The 20,709-nt window shown below is 48.9% G+C and overlaps 1 protein-coding gene across 1 annotated transcript in view; it reads right to left on the reverse strand.

Moving 5' to 3' along the window:
• Positions 1-264: 264 nt before the first annotated feature.
• Positions 265-20,709, reverse strand: part of alpha-Man-IIb (alpha-Mannosidase class II b) — a 75,695-nt gene continuing 55,250 nt past the window's right edge. The window contains exons 2-4 of the mRNA XM_037428209.2: positions 13,494-13,666; positions 3,557-3,865; positions 265-3,326 (exon numbers count right to left, since the gene is read on the reverse strand). Of these exons, the coding sequence (XP_037284106.2) occupies positions 725-3,326; positions 3,557-3,865; positions 13,494-13,666 (3,084 nt within the window). The 3' untranslated portion in view covers positions 265-724. The remainder of the gene's footprint in view (positions 3,327-3,556; positions 3,866-13,493; positions 13,667-20,709) is intronic.

A 20,709-nucleotide genomic window follows, 5' to 3' on the forward strand; every position in this document is an offset into this window, starting at 1 on the left:
CGTTATTCCCTTGCGATCAGCTTCAGCCCCATATGTTTATATCCACCAGGGCAATCTTCGCGTTGGTCAGCCAATGGCACTCTGTCTTCAAAATAGACCAATTCGCATCTTCACAGCATTTTACAAACAGCATTCGTGTCGCACCCACATCGCAAGCTGGCAGTAGCGAGAGCTTCGCGTCACCGTAGGTTTTACGACATAAGTGAACAGGACACCGAGTAAACGAACAAGCTCGAAAAGTGTGCGCGCGTGCGCACAGACCTCAGTAGGCGCCCCTAGAGACAACCGGCAATCAGTCTCGAGGATCCCCCAGAAAAATATTGCGCAACGGGATTCCCAAAACTACTGAACTTCACGGCAAAGGCCGTTACTGACATGAATAGCACGCGCACACATATGACTCTAACAACGTGCCCACATGACACGTCCATCAATGGGCACAAGGTGAAGGAATCGCACAACCAACCAGCATGACTATCCGGACGGAAGCCGGCAATCGTTCCCGCACGTGAGAAAGACTACACGCGTCGGCCTTGTAAGACCTTGAAACTCGAGTGGCGATCTGGAACAAGCAACCATGTGAGTCCCTTAAAATGGCAGGTCACTGCGAACCGACTTCAACGCATAAGTCGGCGCGCTGTCATCTGTTCCAGTCACAAGTCTAAAACAAAAGTCTGCGAACGTCTCCACGCTGAATTCCACTCTTCAAGCCCACTAACACCGCTTATGGACCGAAAGTCACATTGAGCGTAACAATCTCCATGGGCGCAACATCGACCGCGTTGACGTCGGGGAGCCTCGCCCCGTTTCTAACGCCCGTCAACGTAGTCCTGTGAACCGACTGCACTTTGACGAGCCGGAACCTCTCAGGTCGCGAAGACGCGTGTTTCGAAGAAGGCGCGTCGCCTTGAGACCCGGTGCCCGACGAGACGTAGGTCTTCTCCAGCTCGCACGATGGCAGACCTAAGCTGGCCACGCGGCACGAACCTGCCTTGCGATGAAGAATCAACAGGCTACTCTTCGAAGGCCGGTCGAAGTCTTGCTCCAGGGGCACCGTACGTAGGTTCATCATCCACGTAGAGCACGGGTAGCCCTCGTGCAAGAAACTAAAGCCGGGGTGAAGAGCACGGTTCTGCTGTCCCTCGGTGGCCAACACGACGACCGGGTAGAGTAGCCGCTGCGAAAGGGAGTGCGCCAGTGAGGACAGGTTTGGAAGGTCCTGTGACTTCTTGCCACCGTCCTCGTGGCCCGCCAGCTTGTTACCCTCGCTGTCCTTGACGGTGTTCTCAGGAATCATTGGCTCTAGGAGCAGCCAGAAGTCGGCTTGCGTTTCCCGCACGTCCAGCACCCCTTCACCGAGACCTCGACTGTCGTCGTAGCGAAGCTTACGGTCCAGCATCACCTCCAGAGATCCCGGCTGAACGCTAGCAGCGCCATGGGCGTGGGACACGAGTAGATTGATGCGCGATAGCTCGTCCTCCAAGTAAGCGGCGGCCGTCACGGGGTAGTAGTTTGCCTCTACGGGCAGACGCACGTCAGTGACGCGCTTCATCATCTGGAAGCCCGACGAGTCCGTGTAGAAGGTACGGTCACCGCTGTCAACGTCCGTGTCTAGTTTCATAAACATTTCGACGTTGTAGTCCGACCGCTTGGACAGGTCGAATACGACGCTCATCTCAAGGCCACCTCCGAGAAAGCCATCGACGTGGTACACTCGAAAGGTGTGTGTCAGCCCGTCCGCGTAGGCAGACACCAGCTCTGAGGTGATCGGACCCTGCACCACGCGCACAATCGGAAAGCGCCCGGTGACGTTCACGAACGGGTCACTGGCGTCCGGTTCGAATAAATAGGCACCGCTGTGGAACTCCAGCGACCGGTACGCATTGAAGGAAACGTTTACCCGTCTCTCGAGGCCACTCTTGCGCAACCTGATTGAACGTAGGAGGCCTGTTTCATGCGAGAACGTCGCCTCCACGTACGGCGTGGACAGAACGATGGGCTTCGTGTGCGGGCTCTCGAAATTGAAGATGGACTGCGCGCCGGCACCGGACCACGCGTCGCCAACAAACATGGATACCCTCGTCTTTGGGGTGGTGAGCCTGCCAGGCTCCACGAGAAGTGTGTAGGTGCTCAGCGAGAGCGGCGGTAGCTTGGCGATGAAGACTAACTCGAACACAACGCTGGAGACAGCAGAAGCGTCGGTCCACACAGGGTTGAGCTGGAAGAGAACGTCTTCGCCAGTCGCGTCGAGCACCCTCGAAACGGGGTCATACACGTGCACGCGTACCACCTCCTGCAATGTTTGCGCGTGCGAGTTGTACAGGACGATCTTGCGGCCGTGAATTTCTGGTACACTCAATGGCAGCTTAATTGGCAGCACGTCATAAGTGGGCCTCTGCACATCGGGATAGAGGTACGACGTCACAGGTCTCTGCGACTGAATCGCGGCGCTGACCATGGGCTGCTCGACGAGCATCAGATACTGGGCGGCATGCGCGATGACGCCCATGGCCTCCTTCATGCCGTTGTACATGCGTGAGCCGTAGTCCGCCATGACGCCTTCCTTGGACGTTCCCGTGATCGCGTCGTGGTGCTGGAAGAGACCCAGGGCGTCCCTGGTTTGCACAAGGAACACGTAGTCGGCGTCGAGACGGCGACCCAGGTCCGTCTGACCACTCTCGTTCAGGTAGACGCGGGCGAGGCTGTACAGGATCTCGGCGGCGCGCAGCCAGTGCTCCAGCTCCCGCGAAAAGTGTTTCAGGTATGGACGCGTGGTGAAGTAGCCTGTCCAGTAGGAAGGCTTGCCCTCGGCGTACATGTCACCGTACGAGTGGAAGTCGCCGGCAAGTTTGGCAAACGGGTGCTCCCGGGAGACACCCTTCTCCATGCGGGCGTAGACCTCCTCGAAGTAGTCACTCAGCGTGCCGAAGCGCACGTGCGCATGTAGCCGCTTACTCTTGTTAATGTAGTCAAACAGCTTGCGGTAGTTCGCGTACTGCTGCTCCCACTCGATGTCGTGATCAAACCGGAAGTCGTCTCCGAGTGGCACCAGGGCGACGTTGTGCGGAAATAGGGAGCCGATCCGGCCGTACTGGCCCAAAAGCAGCTCCGCCAGGGTGGCTACGTTGTGATCAGCCACCTGCGAAGCGCGGCTCTCGGTGTACTCTCCGGCTAACCGGCGGAAGTCGAACTTGAGGCACACGTCAGTGTTAGGCCCGCAGGTGTGCTTGATGCTGTACAGCTCGAAGGGCGCCATGTGCGTCACCACGCCGGAGTCGTTGAAGTAAGTTGTTGGAAAGGGAGTTTTCCAAAGGAACTCCAGGTCCCTGCGGGGTAAGCACAATGATGCAATTAGTGTCACGTTCACTGCGTGAGCTGCAACACAACTGTCCCTGTAACACAACTTCAGTAATGCCGCGTGCTAGAAGCAGTAATTTCTACATGGGAATTTTTTGGCTTCATGGCTACACCCTCCAGTTAGCGTTACAACCACAACAGGTAGTTTAACAGGTAGCTAAAACCCGAAGACAAGCGAGCACACAAAACTTATATGCACCTCCTCGCAGCCAGGAACTCTTTCCAAGCGAAGTGGGTACGCTGGATGAAGGTGCTACGGATGCCGGCGGCCTGTAACAGGTACGGTACTGTCGCGCCGTGCCCGAACGGGTCGATGGACCAGCCTGCGCGCGGTACCACGCCCAGCGTGGAGCGTAGCCATTGGTGTCCTTCGACGAGTTGGTCAACCATGGCGTAGTAGTGGGCGGCCGCCTCATCCGTCATCACCCAGCCGCCCGTGACCATCTCCAGTTGGCCACGGTGCACCAAGTGCCGTACAGCCTCACGAAGATGCGGCCTGTTCTCCAAGCTGCGCGAAAAACATAAGGAAACAAGAATCAGGGGCAATTCGATCAACAATAAATGAGAGAGAAAGGCGTCGAAATTACCCGAATTCTACGTAATTACCTTTAATTACATTGATAGTGAACCTTATCTAACATTCCCCAATCCCGGAACAATCCGAAATCACCGAAATGATAAATACATTGACAGACAACAACCAGAAGATGGCTTTGCCTTGAAGATGTTTCGGGAAAATGCATCACACACCTCATGAGTTTTTATTCACCCACGATGGTACACAGAACAAACAACACGCTTCCTCATCGTAGAGCATCCGTCTTGCTATACAGAGTGATGTCACGTTCTTCACATATCACTCAAATCGTATATTAGAGGGCAGGTGTAGTAACAGAGCTTGAACAAACAAACAAATAAACAAACAAACATACAGACAGACAAACAGGCAACTGACAACAGATGTAGTAACAGAACTCAAACAAATAAATGAACAAACAAATAGACAGATGGACCGACAGACAACAACCACCCGACTCTGCGAGTTGCATATTGTCAAGTACCGCATCTCACATTTATAAATTGCCCTCAGCACGCTTCCACTGCGCAAACAAAATGAAATGCATCCTGCTGCTTCTGCTGTAACATCGCGCAGCACCAATATTTGACACAATAGGTCGCTTTCCTGCGTGACACGGGCGCTTGCTCGGGCGCAATAGATCTGGAATTGGCAATGAAGCCCGCTTGATGCGCAATGAGTGAGACAAGCGTTATAGTACCACGCACTTCGATCCAGCGGCCATAGGAGTACATTTAATCTTGCACTTTGCGAGTACCGAGGGGGAAAAAAACACACACAGTTTCGGCACAAGGCCGAAGCAACGAATGCGATAGCAACACATCGAACTGTTATACGAAGTACAGCTAGAATATTTAAGAACCATACGAAATGTAGTGAACATGGAGGAATGTGCTTTGAGCTGCAGCGTTTCCTGCATGCGCAGCAGCCCGTCTGGGCACGTATGCGAGCCCGCCTTGCTTCAACGCAACTAAACTAGCATTCCGCTGGAGCTATTTCGCAGGTGTTCGTAAACACTCGATGGCACCACAAAGGCCGAACTACAAACAGAGTTTTTACCGGCGTATGCACGGCGTTTGTACGGCACTTCTTTCCTTGGCGTCAGTCGACGTCAACGATACTAGTGATGGTAGTGAAAGTACAGTGCCAATGCACTTTAGCAAAACGTCCACCTCGGACTGCCCCAGACATCGCAGCGTGGGCGTCGATGCCGGTAACAGCTGGATGGTGGGAAAAGCGTGCTTCCTTGCTTGTTCCTTTATATAAGGCTTCCACCCACCACGTGGATTGGGCCATTGAACTGGTGGTTAATGCATGCGTGCATAACTGCATAACTAGAAGTGAAACATACAAACTTTGTCCAAGAATGTTTCTTTTAGGTTCTTTGGCAGTAAGCCTGTTGTAAATGGTGTGTACATATAGCTCGCCGCTAGTGATATAGATAGCATGAACGGCGTGGCCCTATAAGCGGTTTCGGTGTTTGTAAACAAAACTGGCTCTCACCGAACGGCTTACACCAGGAGACTTCCGGTGCGGCACTTGCAGCAATGCTTTTTCAAGGACTGGTGATGCTTCCGTGGTGTGTTTGAGTTTGCTGCTCTATTATTTTTCGCGAATTTCTTAGGATCTGTTTGGAGCAACATCTAGCGGCTACATGAAGGGGCTCGACGTAGTGTACGGCTCGCGTGCTCGACGGGCGCCTTGCAAAATACATGTCGTGGGCATTCCGATGAGCACGGCCCCCTGCTCCGTGTGGCCTGCTCTGAGAGGGGTCGCGCCTATACAAACAGAAAATGCATAAATTGCAGGAGACGTTTACCAGCGAACTTCATCGAGCCAGTTGGTTCTGCATGCCGACGATGTGGATGCGCTTTGAAGACGCAGACCATGAATTGACAGCGCACACCTGTCTTTTTCCTGTCCGCGTCTTCAAAGCGCACCCGCACCGTCGACTTGCAGGAGAAGAGTTGCTCGATTCACAGTGAAGTTGTTCAATTCAGCTTTTCGACTAGAACTTTAAACCATCCTCCTGTTGAACTCCGAACATATTTGTGTTTTCGTCTGAGTACGCAACCTCTGGATAAAACGCTTATTTCTGCGTCTGTGTCCACCGCACTTTTTAAAGCGATCAGAGGCTATCAGAATCACTCGCAATCTGACGTGTTCGTGTGACTGAGAAATTATAAAATGTACTGATGTGATAAGTCAACTGCGGCTGCAGGGTCGCACGAACTATTATGGTTTACTCGCGAGTAAGCTATTCATGAATCAAACTTTCAAGTCGAACCTACTTAAATCTATAGTCTATGTTCATACCCAAAAAATTGGCTTGAATGCGGCGACCTTCATTAGAGACAGAAAGACAGGTGATGAGTCATATTTGCTCGCACAGATGAGAGCCCACTCGACGGCATCAGTTAAAAAAAATAATCAAATGCAACGACAACGAAACGTGGACACCACGCCGTACATGTTGTGCGAGGGTTCATGTTAAGCGCGGCTACCTTGCGTCCCATGTTGTGTCGAACAGTACACATCATTCATATCGCTCAAACTATAAAATGAACAGCTTTGCAATGACTTTTCAGTGTTAGCTTTCCCGTTTTGCTACCCATTTCAGGCGTCAGTACACTTGTTTGCCACGGGTGGAAGAGGACAGCGACCGGTGTGTTCCCCATAACCGGGGGTCTTCGACTAGTCTAACGTCTGAGTATCGCATCTGTGCCATTAGTCTGCGGCGAGCTTTACATCGCCTTTGATGAAGTGGGCAGAACAAACCTACGTGCTCTTAGCGGGAATACAGTTTTTTTCGCGTGACCGCTGCAATGCAGGCGCTCTTTCTATCGTCATCGATCAGAAAACAACGTTTTGACTAGCATATAAAATTAATTCAGGCATGTAGACTGCATCCTGACTTGACACAGCTATGCTCGAGTTGCCAGCGCTTCACCGGAATAATTTTATGTGCATAAAACATCTGAACACAAGCAGCCGCGGCCAGCAACAGACGCTAAAACCACGCAAGAACAAGCTAAACCGGAAGTTTTCCGGGGTTTTTTCCTGGTGAACACACAATGTTGCTAGAGACAGGAAGGCTCTGTCAAATCCGTTTATAGTTGCTTAGCGCAGCACCCTGAGGAACAAGGCGTCGCCGGTTCGAATTTCCGGTGGGGTATCCTAGAATTTTTTTCTTGGGATTCTCTCTTTGTGGTTTTTATAGATACATACATATCCTGGACATGACGGCGAAAACCAGTCAAGAAAGTCCGTGTAATTGCTATTGCAATAAAGTAAAGCTTCTACGTACAGAAGCGCCATCTTGAATTTCTTAACGCGAAACGTAGACTGGCGCTAGTAGAAATTCACACAGCGATATCAGAGAGCTATAGTATATTATGACACTTGAAAGGGGTCACTTTTCTGCACTACGTGAGCGCTGGCTCCGACACAATGCAACCAGCATCGGCAGTGAAGCCCACGAGCGTAGCGATCAGTCGAACGAGCACCTTAAGGTCGACTGAAGCTTCAACATCCTACGCACTGAAAAATGTAGGAGCATCGACGAAACTTCTATAAGAGGAAAAGCGCTCTTAGCAAATTACATTGTGTGGAAACGAGACGAACGTTAGCGGAACCCTGAGCACCGATATAAGGCACGTGTAATATCGACAGCGTGCACCCTGGAGCAACGCGAAAGCGTCTTTCCGAAATCAATTCGACGAAATCAAGGCGGCCTGATCGAAAGGTCACGGAGTTATTGAATAATATTGGGCAGACTTCTTAGAAGCGAAGTTGAAGATATACGGTTACATGGCCATCTTAAGCATTTTTATTTAGTTTTAATTTATTTATTTATTTATTTATTTATTTATTTATTTATTTATTTATTTATTTATTTATTTATTTATTTATTTATTTATTTATTTATTTAGAAGAGGGGCTGCCCCCGCGACATTGCAAGAAGATTGGGGCCCAAAAACGAACAACAATATCTGCGAATTTCCACCTTCACTACGGCATTTTTTTATTTCCTCGTGTATCATATGAGCAGTTTTTCTTGCTTTGCTTTTCGTTTTTATTTCGAGCTAAAGTCTAAAAAAAAAAAACGCAAACTCAAGTCTGCGAATTCCGCTTCACGGCTGTGTTGCACAGCTATGCAGAGAAGTTCGCTAAACGGCAATACGCAGAGATTATTTTTAGAAAAAAAAATAAAAATCCGCGATTCGTTGTTGAGGGAGCGGGTTATACGCGAAAAACTACAGCAGCAGCAGCAGCACGGTTTCCAAGTGGATACCACTACTTTAAAAAATACATTTATTTATTTATTTATTTATTTATTTTGCGAGGGGCACGTCATCCCATCCGTTCACAGCAACAACACCTACCGCGACCTCCAAAACACACGTGCAGACATCATAACAGCTGCAGCCTGCGAGACACACGACATCCCGCACAAAGGGGTACAGCGAAATTCCCTAGAGTACAAACACATCTGATACGTACGAGCTGGACAATACGCGGACGACGCAACATGCGAGTCTATATTGCGGAATCTTCCATTAAATGTTGCTGCAAGTTCACCATCAGCTTCATGGCGCCGCTAGCGAGCACTGGGCGACCTTGTGTGGGACGACACAATGGAATGAGAAAAAAAAAAAAGATTATTTTCAGAATTCGACATTTCGGAAAGCTGCGAGATAGAGCACTCATTAGTGCGCCCCGCGGCCGAGTGTGCCCCACCGCCAACTTCACACTGTCGAGGGTGCACAAGTTCAAATCATATTATTAGGAGCGAAGCTCCTTAAGGCGTGGGCTGTGCGTCCCCTGTATGTAGCCACCTCTCGTTCAGTTCTTGCAGTGTTCACTAGATGGCGGTACTTGTAGCTGACGGCATTAAGTATTACGTGAGCCACCGCCCGATCTAAAGGGTACAGCCATATCCATCCGTCCATCCGTCCGTCCATCCATCCATCCATCCATCCATCCATCCATCCATCCATCCATCCATCCATCCATCCATCCATCCATCCATCCATCCGTCCGTCCATCCAAAAGATGCAAGATGTTATAAACTAGACGGCGGTACGTGTAGTTGATTATGAAAGATGCGAGGTGTTATAAAATAGGAATGATGCCACATATGGCGCGTGTCATCGTTCGATATAGTGCGGCGACGTACGCTAGGGGGAGCGTTGCAATAAAATCGGGTGGGCAAAATGTACGGAGGATTCATGGTTTACCAGGTTTACCTCCGGAGCTTCGCCCACTCATCATCATTCACTTCGTGGATGTGGCGGCACTTTTTTATTATTAATAATTCATTTTGATTGATTGATATGCGGGGTTTAACGTCTCAAAACCACCATAGATTATGAGAGACGCCGTGATGGAGGACTAATATTAATAATAAATATGCTAATTATAATTATCAGAGTTTCACATCCCAGATTACTGATATTATTACTAGAGACACCGTAATGAAGGGCTTCGGAAATTTCAACCACCTCACATTCTTTCGTGCACCTAAATCTAATCACACGCGTGTCCATACTCTGTTCCTGAAGTTTCGTGCAGCACTGTGTAGGCTACAGGCCTTCTCAACCAATCAGGAGGGCGAGCACATCTAAGTGTATCCTTCCGCGCCCTGTCGTGTGCTAGCGACGTGCACTGCAGCGAAAGCGGCAAGAGCGTCTCGGGACACTGTGCGACTGCGCAGCGAGATGAGCTGTAAGGCCGCGTTCACACTGAGCATTCCGGCCGCCGAAAGTGCTCCGAATCCGGTTCGGCGGCGGCAAGATCCGCCGAAAGGGCCCTCTCCGCGCCGATCGCTCACCGCCGTGACCGATTCTGCCGCCGAATCGGTCACCGCGGACCAATAGGAGCGCTAGTCAAGGAATTTTGAAAAATGGCGGCCAAGCCCTACTGACTTGTTATGCCGCAGTGCACGTAACTGAATGTTGAAACCAACGGGAGTTTAACCTACTCTTCGCCTACTTCGCGTGCGTATTTCGTGGAAGAGGTGACCGAGCTTGCCGTCGGGGTGACCGAGCTTGTTGCGGTCTTGCAGAGCAAAACGAACCCACCAACGCCGCTGGCGTCGGTGTTTTTTCGGCTCTTCGTGCATTACAAGACAGCCACTTGCCAGCAAAGTAAGCAGTACTGTCTTTTCTTGCGTCTTGCGTACGAGAATCGTCGAAGTATACACCACCGGATAGCGTAGTGGCGTTTGCGAGCCGCGACAACAACCGGGTGACAGCGCATCCATCCCACGTTCGCCCCGTAGTAGATGGCATATTCGGCGGCGCGGGGCGCGTCCAGTGCGAACGACAATGCGTTTCGGCGGCAGGGGAATTTCGGTCGCTGTAGAAAGCGGATGTTTCAGTGTGAACTAGGCTTAATTGTGAATGCGGTTAAATATTCTCCTCGGCACCGTAAAAGCGCGCGTCTCCGAGACACTTGCCCGTAGACATTTGAGGGATATATGGTTCAGTGGCTCATGTTTCGGTGGAGAGCGCCGCACTATCCAAATTGAATATGAGAGCACCACGCTTGGTCAGATTTCGTGTACGCATGTTATGGGCATGCGAGGTGCCGCTCGCGTTCGATACGAAATGATGGCTCTATGCCCGGTGCCTCACCGTGCTTATCGTACCTCGCCGTGCTTATCGTACCTCGCCGTGCTTATCGTGCTCCGCTACTCACTTGTATACAGAGCACGCTCGCTGACGTTGGCAAACGCAGCCGTCCTCTTAATGAGAAAGCTCATGCTTGCACTTCTGCCGCCCTCCTTACGCAGTGTCCCGAACAGATCTAGTAGAGCCAGCTGCTTCGCTCCCTTGTCGTAAAAGCTGATCCGGGAACCATAGAGTTTCCTAAAATTAACTAGAGGGGACTCTGTCGCTACGATCGCTCGGCGACCATGGGAATGATGGGTAGTACACACATTTGCCTAGTCTTCGTGCTTGCGGGCGGCGAATCGTACTTGCGGCTTCGTTTATTGCGGTGTTTTGGTTTTGTTTTGAAAGAAAGATTCAACCCTTTTGAACTTCATGACCTGATTTGCAAAGGTAAGTCTTAAAAAATAAGGTGGTGAAGCGCAAGCGCTGAACATTTGCTGATTTTTGTTTCGTGAGAAAACAACTCCAAGTCACACGAACACACACGGAGCCAAAAGCAGGACATAAGTGCGAAGATTAGACAAATGTGTGTACTACCCATCATTCCCATGCTCGCTGAAGCGCCGTGCGTTGCAGCTCCCACAGACACTAGCGCCAGAGTTCCCTCTATAGTGTACATTAGGAAACTCTATGCTGGGAACGACATCGCAAAGGTGAATCAGGTGCCGCCATTTTAACAGGAGTGACCAAGTCTGCCACCGCGGACTAATCACAACCCAAGACTGGGTCCTCCGCGGCACTGTGGACGCTCGGGCTGTGCGGGCTACTCATAAAAGTTTAGGCAGTGTCGTACCATTCCTTCGTACTGTATAAGTAAAACCATAACACATACGAGCCACAACAGCGTTATTGCGTTCATCATTTGCATGTTATAACACGTACAAGCAAGAACTCTTTCTTCAGTATCATGGAGCCACAAAAACTGTTTTCTACACAAAATTCGAGAAAATCGTCATACAAATCACAGCTACAACACGCAGAGAAGCCTTGAAGTAAAAATCATCCGTCGAGACCACTTGCAAAAGTGGTCTCGACGGATGACAAACAACGACGGAGAGGACAAACAACGGGCTACGTATACGGGGCACTACATCTCGCTTCGCAACAACCTGCTCTCGAGGGTCGTGTAGCCTTGGCTCTGGTGCACGGAACTTCTGGAATAGAGTATAGCATTTCGCCTCCACCGAAATTTTGACGCCGTGGCCTGAATTCGATCCAGCGACTTGCAGGTCGACAGTGAAGCACAACAACACTATAAACTACCGCGGCAGGGTGTTGGATAAGTTCTATTCCCGGTAGTCACTAAGGTATCTACTTCGTATCACAATGGCGGTGTCAAGATCGAAGCTTAGTTCAGATCAACTATAGCACATTGATTAAAGGTAACTGTAAAAGAATGCATCATTAAATACAATGCATCAGCGTCAGCTTCCCTCTGTCGTCTCGCCAGCACTTCCCTCTAACGAATTCTAACAGGGGCGTAGCCATGGGGTGACACACGGGGCCTGTCCAACCCCCCTCCCCCGCCCCCCCCCCCCCGCCTGAACTTTTTGCCTACTATGGCATACAAAGCATGACACTCGACCCCATATACCTGCCCGGCCCCCACTTTAGATCAAAGTGGTGGCCCCCATCCCCGAAAAAAAAAAATTCCGCCTGCGCCCTTGGCTTCTAACCAATCACCCACATCCGCGAGCAGCGTCTGCTCTATTAGACCGGACTGCACTCATCCCGACCCATCGCCAATATCGTGACGCTAGCCGGGCATATAGCGCGCGGGTCCACATTGTCCCTTGCAAAAAAAAAAAAACAGGCTCTCATTAGTGGGAATGCCGAGGCACAAAAGGAAATCCGCAACGCTTAGGTGTGCGCTGTCAGTCATACGAAGCAGTCCTCTTTTCGGGCGTGATTGAAGTAGAAAAGCAGAGGGCTGGCTGCTTGATATTACGACCCGCCAATCAACGTTGCAGAAGAAATTTTGAGTGCACTACAGCGCGAAATCGGTGAGGCTACTAATGAACGCCTCGAAGCTTGACGCCGCAAATGCGAGTGACTGCTCGCTGGGCAAACTTGTTAATTGGGTACAGAAGAAGAGAGGTTAGCAAGAAACTGAATACAAAGAAGGTGTCAGCAATGCGTAAACGCGTTCTAATAGTGACAACGTGGACCCCCAACAACAGAACACGGTAAAATTACGATTGATTGATTGATTGATTGATTGATTGATTGATTGATTGATTGATTGATTGATTCGGTAAATGAATGAGGGAGGCACACGACGACCGCGGAAGTGAGACATTGTGTAGCTGCCGGGTAAATTAAACGGGAAGAGGGCTAAATCTCCCCGCTCCGGTGGGTCACGGTGCTCGTCTACTATAGCCCCTATAGGTCGCGGGTTCGATTCCCATCCATGGCGGTCACATTTCGACGGAGGCGCTGCCACCGCCCGCTAAACGTGCGGTGGCAGCGCACGTCAATGAACACCTGGTGGTCTAAATTTCCAGAGCCCTGCACTACAGCGCACCCTCTAATCATTGTAGTTTCGCCACGTACAAACCTGATTATTATTATTATTATTATTATTATTATTATTATTATTATTATTATTATTATTATTATTATTATTATTATTATTATTATTATTATTATTATTATTATTATTATTACAGAAAATGTGTCAGCGACGAATGCCGACAACACGATCTGGTCGAAAAGACAGGTATTATAGCGAAACTCCGAGAAGCTAGAGAGACTTCGCCACCGTTCGGGGCGCAGTTTGGGCATTCAGAACGCACCGCACTTGCGAGTAACAGCAAAGCACGGTCTCTTCGAAAGCAAAAACAAACAAAAAGAAAGAAGGGTTCAGTGCAGTGCAAACCCACCTGCGCCACCAGCGTGAGAAGAAGCACATCTCGGCCCAGAGGAAAGAGAAGTCCTTGTGTTTCTGCAGGAACTCGACCATGTTGTTGAGGATGTGCGCCGTGTTGCTCAGGAAGTAGCCCTCGAACGTCTTCAGCCATCCGGGGTCGTTGTGCGAGTGCGGAATCACGATCACCTGAAACGGCGGGCGGGAATTTGTTTACTCGTTTTACTCCGTCGGCCACGTGCATCTAAAGAGAAAGAAGACAAGTGGCTTTTGGCATTCTTAGAAAGGACACCGGCCTCGCACCGGAATCACCCAGAGATCGCAGATTGTTGGTGCTTTATCCTCGTTAAACTTAGTACATCTGCATTAGTATTCACATTACTCAAATACAATGCATGTATGAAGAGCTATAGACAGAACCAGAAGTTTATCCATGCATATTCTGCATAAAAAACTACGAGTTCAACACTAAAATATTGAATTAACTAATAGTATGCATTTTTGAAGATGGCGAGCAAGTATTAATAGTAAATATGTTTCCGAATGCCGTTATAGACCCAGCGGCTGACACGGGCATTCATACGATACGTCGCAACAGCAATACGAGGACTACCGAATTTTGAGTGGGAGCACTGCTTCTGGTCAGCTTCAGCTAAACCTGACTTCTTCTTTAAAAAAGAAAGAAAAAAAAAGTTGTCCACTAATAGATAATGCGATCGCACATATATACATTGACGGTAATCACGTTTAGTGACTTGGTGCCTGTATCGTTTTCAACTGTTCGATATTTTGGTATCGGAGAACATCGACACTAAGGTCTATAGACTAAAGCTGACAGGCGACCCGGAACACGTCACGACAGCGTGCGAGAAGATCGTGTTAACAGGCCGAAGTCACGTACACGCGCAACACGATGCGTCATTCCCGAAAAGCGTGTACGATATCCTCCCCTCACCAGGCGACGCTGTCTCCCTGCCGCTCTTCAAAAACTAGGTCGTCGACCGAAACGCGCAGCAGTTTCAAAGGGCGGGGACCACACATAAATCGCCGTGTATATATATATATATATATATATATATATATATATATATATATATATATATATATATATATATATATATATATATATATATATATATATATATACAGACTGAATAGCGGCTCAAACATATACACTATTGCGGCGGCGAGAGAAGCCCACAAAAAAGGCGTGGGATGAGCGCAGGCAAACAATCGAACAAAAGGGGAGCATAGGCTTCCCGCGGCGTTGTTCGTTCACCACTGGGTCGAAACCTTCGACAGAACGACGACAGCGTATACAGACGCACAATAGAGAGCATAAGCCGTGCTTTCGCTGGCACAGCACACATCGAGCACTTCTGCGCAGTATATACCTTACAGTTCGTCTGTAAACGCATGCACCTCCTGTTTGAAAATTCGGTTACCGGATAAGTAAACGCAAAAAAAAAAACAACCTTCGAAGCGACATGATGTCCGACGTATAGGCAAAACTGCACTACTGCAGAGAAAGATGTTCGACTGTAAAGGAACAACAAAGAGAAAACGATTTGTTTTTCTTGCATTATACGACACCAATAACACCAGGCCTGCTGTAAGAAGATCCTCGGTATGCGAGAAACAAACAAGGAAAAAAAATTCGAATGGCGGCACCACCTCGGAGTTCCCTAGCCATGTCGTTGTGACTACACACAGTTTGACGGAGGCCTAAGTAGTTCGCAATAGGTAAAAGTGAAGTGAAATTGCCTTTTTAGGGAGCAAGAGACATAAGATACTAAGTTCCAGGAAAGTTTGTTCAGCCAATGTGGCTCAAATGTGAAGAAAAAAATCCGCGACGTCATCGTTGGAGATCTTCAACGGTGACGTTACTGATTTGTAAATGTGAGACATCTGACATTGATTTCCTCATCTGTCAAAAAACCTATGGTTGCCCAATTACAAACGCTATAGTTTTCGAAATATAGCCTATCAGATAATTAAACACGTCTCACTGTAATGTCGCTTTAACTGCAGCTACAAAGCGCTGTTGCACTACAGTTGCAAAGAACAGTACTTCGTCTAGTTCCCTTCTGCGGGAACGCTCAGAGGACACAATTATATTTCCTTCCATCTGTATTCTTCGACCGCACTGTCGCTGAACAAAACGCTACGCGACGTTAAGAAGGCAACACGGCAAACGGCAAACTGTGAAAATTTAGAAACTGATGCTGATCTTTAGGTAGGCGAATAACTTACAGAATATCGGAACACGTGTACACGTTTACGGCGAGTGCATCGCTAGAGGAATAATTTTGTGAAGATTTTCGAAGTTACACATCTGTAGAAGTATTTCTTTGTTACATTATTGTTCTCGCATAGTAGAACGAAGGGAAAAGAGAAACACATAACACGTTAGGATACTTGCAGTCGACATGTTTGTGGCAGCTAGTGGCGTGGCCCGGGAATGGAACAATGGGCCAATGCACCCCCATCCACTCCCCGAATTTTTTTTCCATAGCCTACAGAGGCCAAAGTGACACTCGACCACATATGACTGTTTAGTCTCTACTTCGGATGTAAAAGATCCCCCCCCCCCTCCCCCCCCCCCAAAAAAAACTTCTGCCTACGCCCCTGGTACCATGCAGCGAATCAATGCCGACTATCAAAGGTAGAATTACTGACTTAACAAGCAGGAAACACTGGTACATGCGACCTGTAACGCTGAATGGTAACAAACCATGAAACTTCATTAACTGTGAAGACTCGAACAATTAGTCGCGTCATTGATAATGAAACGTCGTATTTTGCAATTAGATATTTACTACCACTGCTCCTATAGTCTTTGTCTTAGTTCTCTTACGCGGGAAGAACTTTAGCGGACAACTCCAAAGTTGCCTGGGGAATTGCTACAAAAAAAACGCTTCCACTACACAGAAAGTCCCGCAGTCGACTCATTTTTTTTCCCGTGCGGACAACGCCCGCGATAGTGCGGTATACATAGACGAGCAAACAGTACAAACGTAGACGGCAATGAAAGGTCTATTGTTGGAGTTCTCGCCTCCGGTGACGCGCTTAAAAGAGGCCGGAAGCCCCAGAACATACGTCCATCTATTCACTGCCCTTTGTGTTTGAATGCGTATGCATACACTGCGAACACCTTGAACGACTTGAAATGTCATCTGTCGGAGCTGTTTATCAGGGTTTACGAAGTGGCGCAATCGCAGTGAAGGACGTTCAAGTCTTTTCCCAATGCCACTTATTGGTGAACGTATGACAACTAAGTGACAGGAATTGTAGGTCATTAAAGGAGCGAGGATCGCGAGGCAATAATAATAATAATAATAATAATAATAATAATAATAATAATAATAATAATAATAATAATAATAATAATGCGGCTTTACGCGTGCCAAAATCAGGATATGATTGTAAGGCACGCCGTACTAAGGGCTACGGATTACGATTTCGGGGTGCGTCCAAGATTCACGTGTTCCTAAATCTCCATTTTAACGTAAAGAGTGAATGGACAAACACGGTATAAGAAAACAGGAGGAGAGCTTTGTCCATCTACCCTTAACGTTAAAATGCAGTATTCACCCTCAACGGTGGTTGTCTACTGCTTATGGTGCTCGATTGCTAACCCGCCGAAGGTCACGGGTTCGAATCCCGGCCACGGCGGCCGCATTTCGATGCATTCGATACGTTAGTGGCCCGTGTATTTTGCTTTGTGTACACGTCAAAAAAGATCAGAGGGTCGAAATTTTCGGAGCCCTTCGATACGACGTCTCTCGATCATATCGTGGTTTTCGGAGACCAATCCGCAGCATTCTCATTATCGTTCAACCAAACTCTCCCCAGCCTGCCCAACTTGACAAACTTAGTCTTAAGTACACTGTTGTTCTAGGATTCGCCTCCATCGAAATCACACTTGCCGAGGCCGGGAATAGAATTCACATTCTTGAGCTTATCAGCGGAACACTTTACCCTTGTAGGCAACACGCATAAAAAAAAAGGGGGGGGGGTGCATATCACCTCGTGCACATCACCCACTACTACAGGGGGAACTACGCTTTCCCATTTAATCTTCTCGAAGTAACTTGCGAATTTTTTTTTGTACACTGTCTACAGGTTCGACGTGCGAGAGATATTGCGCAACATTTCATGCTCGTGAACACCAAAGACAGCACTCGGGAAGAAATGCTTTGCCCTGCGCGTATTCTAATTGATTGATATGTGGGGCTTAACGTCCCCAAACCACCATATGATTATGAGAGACGCCGTAGTGGAGGGCTCCGGAAATTTCAACCACCTGGGGTTCTTTAACGTGCACCAAAATCTGAGCACACGGGCCTACAACATTTCCGCCTCCATCAGAAAAATGCAGCCGCCTCAGCCGGGATTTGATCCCGCGACCTGCGGGTCAGCAGCCGAGTGCCTTAGCCACCAGACCACCACGGCGGGGCCTGCGCGTATTCTATACCTTTCCAATAAAGGCAGTACCTGCGAGCCACGGTCCAGACAGGTTCGTTTACAACAGAAGCAGGACGCCACATAAGTCTGTCACACAGCAACAACACTCGCAGCCACATCGAAAAACAGGACGTTGCACTTCGCTTACTCCCAGCGGCCCTTAATAAGCGTTTTACCGAAACGGCGAAATCGTTTTCCAGCAGTAATGGAGTATACACGGTCTGCGATGTTGTTTCTTGCTTCCGTGCTGTTAACAAGTTGAGGAGAGCGCAACGAAATCGCGATACGGAGTTCAATATACGCTTTCTTTCGTGTAACTCAGCATTTTTCTGCAAGCAAAACCGGTTTCACTCGGAGACGGGAACAAGTGAAAATGGTGGTGGGGGGCAAAGGGGAGAGGGAGAAGATCTTTCATTCGCCGATTCATTCCTAGAAACGGCCACCCGAGCACACATTTACGATTACCAAGAAAGTAACAAAGCGACCCCTCAAAGCATTTCCACCAACGGCACCACCTGCGAGAGGCAATTTTCCGCCGCTTTAAAAGTGGCACTTCTTTTCCGTTCTTACGATAGTCGTTCACGTTCTTTCGAGGTAAGCGAACTGCTTACCTTTACTCAGAATTATATAATACCCATACGTGCTTTAGTTGTAGACGAGCGAAATCGATTTGAACAACAAGAAACGAGTTGTATTCAGGAAGCAAATCGAAGTTACACCGACTAAGGAAAGCAATATTTCAAGTTCCCGCCGTAGCAGAGGCCGGCGTGTTTAGATTTAAGTGCACGTTTTAAAGAACCCCAGGGGGTCGACATTTCGGGAGCTCTCCGCTACGGCGTGCTTTTCTTTATCGTACGTTGACTGTCACAGGTACCAACAGTTACAGATATCATTGAAATTTAAGGCAGCATTTGCAGCGCCCGTCCGCTGAATTGTATTGGAGACGTCTGTGCGCGTCCGAAACGAAACACAAGCCCGCAACGCACAAAACTTCCAACGGGCGTTTCCTTTCCGGAGAAAAAGGCCTCACAATTCAACGGCTTTCGTTCGGCGCGAGCAAACCGTGGGAAGCGAGCGTTCCCTATGTTTCGCCGGGTCCGACGCGAAAATTGTCGATGGCGACCACCGCACGAATAATAAAGCTAGTGGCGCAGGCGATAGTTATAGCGCGAGAACAAAACGACGACACGGAGACAAGAAGGACACGAAGGTCTCCGTGTCGATATTTTGTTCTCGCGCTATAACTATATCGTCATGCGATACACCAACTAGCCCAAGCTGCCACACTTCTTAGTGGCGCAGGCCAGCAAGGCTCAATACCACCCGCCGATACATTTCCCGTCGAGGCATGACGAAACGACTCAGGCTGACTAAATGCATAAGACTATTGCCAAACTGCTTGACAATTGGGGTAAAAAAGCCCGCCGCTTCGTCACTTCACGCCTCCGTTTTCGAGCTTTTTCAATAGAACGCTTGAAACGTTTGTCATCGTCGTTACTATAAGTACAATCGAATCACTGACAACTCCTGTAGTGACACCATGACTACGTGGCATCTTCTTAATATGTTATGTCTTTCTTACTCTGAAAACCTAGGGAAAAAAATCCCTCAGATATTGGTTCGTTTGGCAGCGCATGACATTCTCGAAACTTTATGCCAACACGACAGCACAATATAACCTAGTATTTTTTAAAGACAGGCTACAAATTAATAAAAAAACAACTCAAGCATTACGAAAAAAAAATACAAATTTATGCCGAAACCAACGGCTTCTTGCAGTGATTTTTGGCACCTTTAGGTCAAACAGTGACGGCAGTGTAAGCGATTACGAGACGATGCTTCGCAAGCTAGAAAAGGCTAAAAAAATGGCGACTGATATTGACGCTACTTGGTATAGCTTTACATTTATTTGGAAAATATGGGGTAGTGCTTTAAAGGGACTAGATGTATACTTCGCACGATAAGTTTCGAGAGCACTTATTCAGTATATGATGGCCAATAACTAAAAAAACAGAAAAATTGGAAATTGTGATGCAACAATGCCGTACCAGCGTTCAGATAGTGTACAACGAAATTCAAAAGGTGAAACTGCATTACCTTTAATTTTCGCAAAAGCTAAATTAACAAAACCGAACTATTTAAGAATACCTCATTTGTCAAAACTGATACAGCGTTCCACTACAATGTCAGGTTTAACGACTGCGAGCGGCGTAACACTCTCGACAGTTGCGACGACGCCTTACATCACCGCCGCGGGGACAAAAGTGCGACAGCGCGCGACACGATACCGTTCACAAAACGCATCTATAGGCGCGCTATCCCACGTGTTCACACATGCGGCGCGGAGGCAGCGATAACGCTCTCTCCGCGCGGAGACGCTGACCCGTGACAGACGACCACTCAACTTGGCGCGGCGGCACGGACGGGCCGTAATTCACTCAGCGCGACCCAGCCCGTTCAATGCTTGCTCCGCGAAGCGCGGCGCGTGGCCCCTCTGCACAAGACAGCCAGCCGCAAGGCGGGACGTGGCCGCCGCGAAAGCGTGCATCTTCGCGCTCCGCTGACCGCCGCACCGACGACGTCTACGACAACTACGGACGAGCGTGCATGCAAGCAGCGGCTACCGCAGTAGCAACATCAGCGGAGACGACGACTCGGACGACGTGACCGCACGCAACAGGGCGTAGCGTGAAGAAAGCCATGCGACCGTATACGCGCGGGCTGCAGTGCGGTCAACTGGCAGCTTTGGAGACGCGGAACGAAGC

Source organism: Rhipicephalus microplus, chromosome 3 (assembly GCF_043290135.1).
Source record: "Rhipicephalus microplus isolate Deutch F79 chromosome 3, USDA_Rmic, whole genome shotgun sequence".
In the NCBI taxonomy this organism is placed as follows: domain Eukaryota; kingdom Metazoa; phylum Arthropoda; class Arachnida; order Ixodida; family Ixodidae; genus Rhipicephalus; species Rhipicephalus microplus.